At 37.6% G+C, this 5,972-nt stretch overlaps 1 protein-coding gene across 1 annotated transcript; it reads left to right on the top strand.

Annotated features, from left to right (window-relative positions):
- Positions 1 to 1,320: 1,320 nt before the first annotated feature.
- Positions 1,321 to 4,261, top strand: LOC131789095 (cdc42 homolog). Its single transcript, XM_059106171.2, has 3 exons — positions 1,321 to 1,724; positions 1,819 to 1,877; positions 2,346 to 4,261. The coding sequence occupies exons 1-3, from the start codon at positions 1,559 to 1,561 to the stop codon at positions 2,751 to 2,753; spliced, it is 633 nt and encodes a 210-aa protein (XP_058962154.2). The 5' UTR covers positions 1,321 to 1,558; the 3' UTR covers positions 2,754 to 4,261.
- The last annotated feature ends 1,711 nt before the right edge of the window (positions 4,262 to 5,972 follow it).

Here is a 5,972-nt window from a genome sequence, read left to right as displayed (position 1 = left end):
TGACGCAGCACCGTAGTTTCTTTAGGAAACTACTCCCTTTATTTATTAGTTAGTTTACCAGTCGCATTGAGTCTGGACATCAGACTTAATTTATCACTTGGAAATATTCATGATTTGCGGAGGCAAAAATAATCTGCCATAAGTTATTAAATGAAAGCCCGGAAACAAGTTTTGTCTCGCAGGAGAGTAAATCAGTGTTGGTGAAGCCCGCTTCCTTGGAGTTGATTCAGTTAGGGCATAATAGGCTAAGATTTTCTCTTTATAAGCTTATACAAGTATCTAATGAAAAGTACGGATTAGCAATAAGATTTTAGGATTGGGTTATTAATTGGCTTACGAAAGATAACAGATTTCGCCAACGTCACGGTTTGAAGTAGGGCTTCCGAAAGGCCATTTACGTGGAATCTGGGTGAAATGAATGTCAGTATCTTTGAAGGTTCCACTGAAAAGTGATAAAAAACATCAGAGAGTTAAGTTTGTTTTTTACCATTAGGAAAAGGTAGTTTTGGGACAGTCGAAATAGTTAAGCCGGTTGTTTACAACCTTTTTGCCCTCGAGGGAATATTTTATTGGGTCAAGGTCGTTAGACCGGTTGAATGGAAATCATTTACTTTCAATGCCATTTAGCAGGTTTCTTCGATAAAAAAAATCAGGATTGCTAGCCAACCGATTGATTTTTCTTTAAGAATTTTTATCTTATCAAGCTTCTCGCTTGAGACTCGCCAAGCTCAATGTGATTTCTTTATTTTCCAGTTCGTTCGAAACCTAGAACGCAACTACTGGTGCGTGTATTAAATGTACATTGATTTGCTGCAAAGCTTATTCCCTGCATGCATGTTGGAAATGTCTACTTTTTTACCGCATAGGGAAGAGGTAAGTTGCCGCGCATAGTGCCCTTCTCGATTGAAATGTCATTATGTGTAGAGGGCGAAATCAAGATTCAGTTAAGTCCTGTTAAAATGTATTTGAGCGCATATAATTTTTTCCACAAGAAAAATGTCTGGGATGTTTTGTCTGTAGCACAATGCAAATCTTGTTTTTCATTTTCGCACGCGTGGCACGTGGTCTTATTGTGTGGTTTTCTTAGCTCCGACGGCATGTCGGCAAGCAATCAATCAAGGCTATTCGTTTCTCAGGTAACTTCTGTTTTGCATAAATGTTCCACTCATAGTAAAAAGCTTCAATTGACAATTTGACCATTCCTCTCTGCACCCTTACAGTCGAATATTTGGATATAATACGCTTTTTATCTCATTTAAAAGATAAGTATTGAAGTTGTTTTAAATTCAAACAAAAACCCTGTTTCGACTTGTTTTCAAGCTGACTATCTCCTCGAGGAGAAAGGTTAAAACAACACCGGAAACTAAGACTTATCTTTATCTCCAACTAGCCAATCAAAACCCCAATGTCAATAATGACATCACTTCCGCTAGCTCCCGACTTACCACGAACGCAACCTTTGAATTCTGATGTAGTTTCCTTATATTTAAACCGTTTTCGCTGAATAAGGAATCAACAATATTTTCACGACACGCATGTTACCGGCTGCGCGTTCGAAATGGAGAGCAATGAGAGAAAATTACTCATGGAAGAATCCGAGAGCCGTGTCATTAAATGTGTGATCGTGGGAGACGGCGGAGTTGGTAAAACTTCCTTGCTTGTAAGCTATCTTATGAACGGATTTCCCAACGATTATATTCCGACGGCTTTTGACGACTACAGTGGTAGGTCGAGGTTACGAATGAGTTCTTGATGGCCATGTTTCTGCGGTGAAGAGAATTCTCTTGCCATTCATTATTTATTTTGTTGTTATTTCAGTGTCGGTAAAAGTCGATAAGGTGCCCTATTCACTGCAATTCTGCGATACTGCAGGACAGGTAAGTCGCTTTTGTTTCGAAATTATTTATTTCGATTTTACTTTCCCTCAGATCTGTTGCATTTATGTCGTAATTCTTCTATTTGCAATAAAATTAAGTAAATAAAAGACTGCGTTAAAATTTGTAAAATGCCTTGTGAATTCATGGTTCGTGACAGGGGTTTAATTTACTAGCACAGTAAGCAATGTGTTTCTTTTTTAATAATTTATCAAACCGTTTCGGTTCAATGAAACATATTCTTTCGTTGTATATTGATTTAATGCTCAATTAAGCTAGCAATTGAACGAAGTTAAGAAATATGCCGATCAAAGTTACCTCACACAAGTTTCAAGGAGCGTGATGTAATTGCCTCGTCTTGAAAGATCACAAAGTTTAAAACAGTTTGTTTACATTGCGAAAGTGTCTTAATTTGCATGCGCTATCTAGTTGTTATGTTGAATATTATATTGTTTATTTTGCAAATTTAAGGAGGACTTTGACTCTCTCCGGCCGCTCTGTTATCCATCAACAGACGTTTTTATTGTTTGCTTTTCCGTGGTTTCGCCGACATCTTTCGCAAATGTTGCACAAAAATGGCTCCCTGAAATACGTGGCTATTCGTCAAATGTTCCTGTCATCCTTGTAGGAACACACTGTGATTTGAGAGCGAACGTTCAAGAACTAATACGCCTTTCTGACCTTGGACAAGGACCTATTACGCCGCAGAAAGCCGAGAGCCTAGTCAAGAAGGCAGGGGTCGTTTGCTATATTGAAACTTCAGCAGTAACTCAGAAGAACTTGAAATCCGTTTTTGATGAAGCAATTATTAGCGGATTAAGACCACCAACGTCTTCAAGAAGAAGTGACCTCAAAGGTTGCGCTTGTACTGTGATGTAATACTGTAACACGCTTCACCTGTTTCCTATTTGGTTCTCAAGTTTCGGGTTTGACGTAACTTTCTTGAGAAGATACTTGTCAGCAACCGTTAAAATATCACAGTGATATCACTGTTGGAAATAATATAATTGGTTATGAAATATTTATTTATAATTTTTTTAAAGACCACGTTTCAATCATGCGCTCAAAGCGGACCACAAAGGAGACATTAATTTCCTGTTGTGTTAAAAGGAAAGTGGAGACAAAAATAATTTGCTATTTATATTCTTTTCTGAAGGAAATTGAGGTCTTTTTAAAAGGGAACCAACATAAAAAAAATTAGCCTGCCAGACTATGTGGCTGTTTTTGCCGTAATTAACGTAATGATTTAAGTAATACATGATGGTGACCCTCTCAGGAATATTGTTAACATTAAACCGGCCGGCCTGGCATGGTTCAGTGGCTTTCCCTTCATCCATATTTTTAGAACCTTATACTTCATTTTGTCATTGTGTGATCAGTATGTTGAAATCAAATGACAGCAATAATTACTGACCCCTATTTTACACTTGGGTGAACAGTCAGGTCTGCAATTTGATTTTAATAAAAGTTAGGTGCAGGTACTGAGAAAATCACAATATATTTTGCATTGCTCATACTAACCAAAACCACCGGATGACTTTGTGAATAGGTCTTCCTGCTAAAAGCACTATATGTCATGCAATATTATGTCTCATTTCATGTATTAATTGAGTTCACAGACTCAACAGGAAATAAATTTGAGTACAAAGTTATGGGCAAAAGTGATGCATGCTATTTAACAGTAATTTTAATAAGAATCTTCCTCCAGTAGTGACACACTGTTGAATGGATCCTTAAAATAGACTGGCGGTGGCATATGTAAAGCCTTAGGTGTTAATCTCAAAGCTGCTTTAATTTTCTAATTGGCTTGTGTGATCTGTCAGACTCACTTGAGAAATTAGCCATCAGTGTAACTCATATTAAGTCCCTGCGTCTGAGCCTTGTCTGAATGAACAAATTAATGCAATATGTCAGAAAACTTAATACTGGATAGTGACCCATCCAAGAACAATAGCTTGATACATCCTTTACTTTAAGCATCATGCGATTTTCATCGGAACCAATAACTTCTTAACAAATAGACCTCATCTTACCCTGTGTCTGTCCAGTAATAGATCACAGGCGACATTGAAATGTAATCAGAACTGAAAAAGTGTTGACGGAAGCTAGTACCCAGTGTGATTGACAGATCATTCTCGTGAAGAGTGAGCATATGGAGAGAATCACTGTAGTTTGTGAGTACTAGGGTTGGGTGCAAATCGTAATGCCTAAGTAATAGAATAAACAGTAATAAAGAAGTTTTTTCTGCTGGGAGATTTCTTTTACGAGGGCATTTCCAAAAGTGAAGGTGCAGCCAATTGCGTCTGTGATATTCTTTCCTCATTTGGATGTCTTCTGTGATCTATTACTGAACACACCCACCACAGAATAGGTTGTATTTCAGTGTTTTAAATAATAAACAAGCAAAATATTGATAATGGTGATGTCATCTATGCATCTGTCCCCTAAAAGACCATATGTTAAAACCAATCAAAATGCGTGTATAAACCTTTACACCATAACATCTGAATGCATATTCTCCATACTGTTCTCTATACATTTCCAATGAGGCTGACAAGGAGAATTTGTTTAACAATCAAGAGCTGCTTTAGTTGGTGATCATCTCCTCTATTCTCATGACTCGTGTTTGTTTCAGGGGTGATATTGTAAGGAGAAATTAGATGCTAGTCACTCTTAGGGGCTAAAGGGATAATTTAGATTGTTACATAATATAACATAATTAGATTGTTACTTAATATAATATGTTACATAATATTGACTGGGTGGGTAATCATGATTATTTTTACAACAGGCATAACTTTGGATCATAGGGTTATAGCTCAAGTCGTGGCCAACTGAGGCTCAATTTGACTTGATTATGAATTTTTTCTTGAGAAATGCTTCTCCCCTCCACATGCTCCTTGAAAGTGGTTAAAATCAAGCCCATGGCTGGCCTGGTTCATTGACATGTGCTCTCTTTAAGTCACTTCCAAGTAACTTCCTGTGTTAATAAGTTTAAGTGATACGAATCCTTAACTGGTTCCATAAAGTGTCTCCTATGTACTATGTGTGACCATGGAGTGCCATAGTCAAGTATTCCGTTATGTAGCATACAATGACCACAATGGTTGTCTGGACGTTTTAAATTGGCTTAGTCCTCACAAATACTTTGACAGAACGATGGGTTGATTAGATTTACGTTTTGACACACACGGAATCGCAACACAAATATTTATCATTATTATTATTAATATTGCTGACGAGGCCCGTGGGCAATATGAAGCGAGTCCAGTGCTCTGACTGGCTACCCGAGAGGGCAAGATGAGCCCATCTTGCCAATATCCAGCCATCTTGACCTTACGCTTGGTCAATATATACCAAACGAAGCCATAGCTAAAGGGTGCTAAAATGAAGTAAGCATGAAATTCTATTCTTCGTTGCAATGTTAATGAGTTCCTGCTCTCCATGTAGTTTTCGGGTGCTTTATTGGTTCCCTTTAAAATAATTTTTTTTTCACGGATCCATAAGATGCACCATCTTTCTATTTCCGCTGTGACGTTTCATAGAGCGTGAAATGAAAAGCGGTGATTATTCGAGGGTGGCGTTTATTTCAAATTCACTCGTATTTCTGAAATTACTAACCGGTTCATGAATAACGGTAAATCATTAGGACAGTAGTTTGTTTTAAGCTCCAATGTGATATGGATATAAAAGAAGATGCTGAATATAAACGTTTTTTTCGTTGTGATAGTTCGGGTAAACGAAGAATTTTTCAGGTTGGACACGGCAGTTATCATAAGGGCGACGTTAAAATATATAAAATAAATAGAGGCAAAATTGTGTTTAAAACGGTCGTCCTTAGATACATGTACTACTGATTAAACGCCGAAGGTGATAGCAAAATCAAGACGGACTGGAAAGAGTGGTAAAGGTAAATCTAAGTGAACAGCGCTGGATTTGTGTGGCAGGTTAGAGGAAATGGTTGGAAACTGGAGCGAGCAAACAATGGAGGAGCCGATTTGCATCTCTCTTTTTCTTTATTTCATGACTAATACGATCGGCGGCGTAATCAGAAATACGCGCTAAAAATGTACTAAACGGATGGTCTGATTTCTTACA

Source organism: Pocillopora verrucosa, chromosome 7 (genome assembly GCF_036669915.1).
Source record: "Pocillopora verrucosa isolate sample1 chromosome 7, ASM3666991v2, whole genome shotgun sequence".
Classification (NCBI taxonomy): domain Eukaryota; kingdom Metazoa; phylum Cnidaria; class Anthozoa; order Scleractinia; family Pocilloporidae; genus Pocillopora; species Pocillopora verrucosa.
This window is presented reverse-complemented; position numbering and strand designations above follow the sequence as displayed.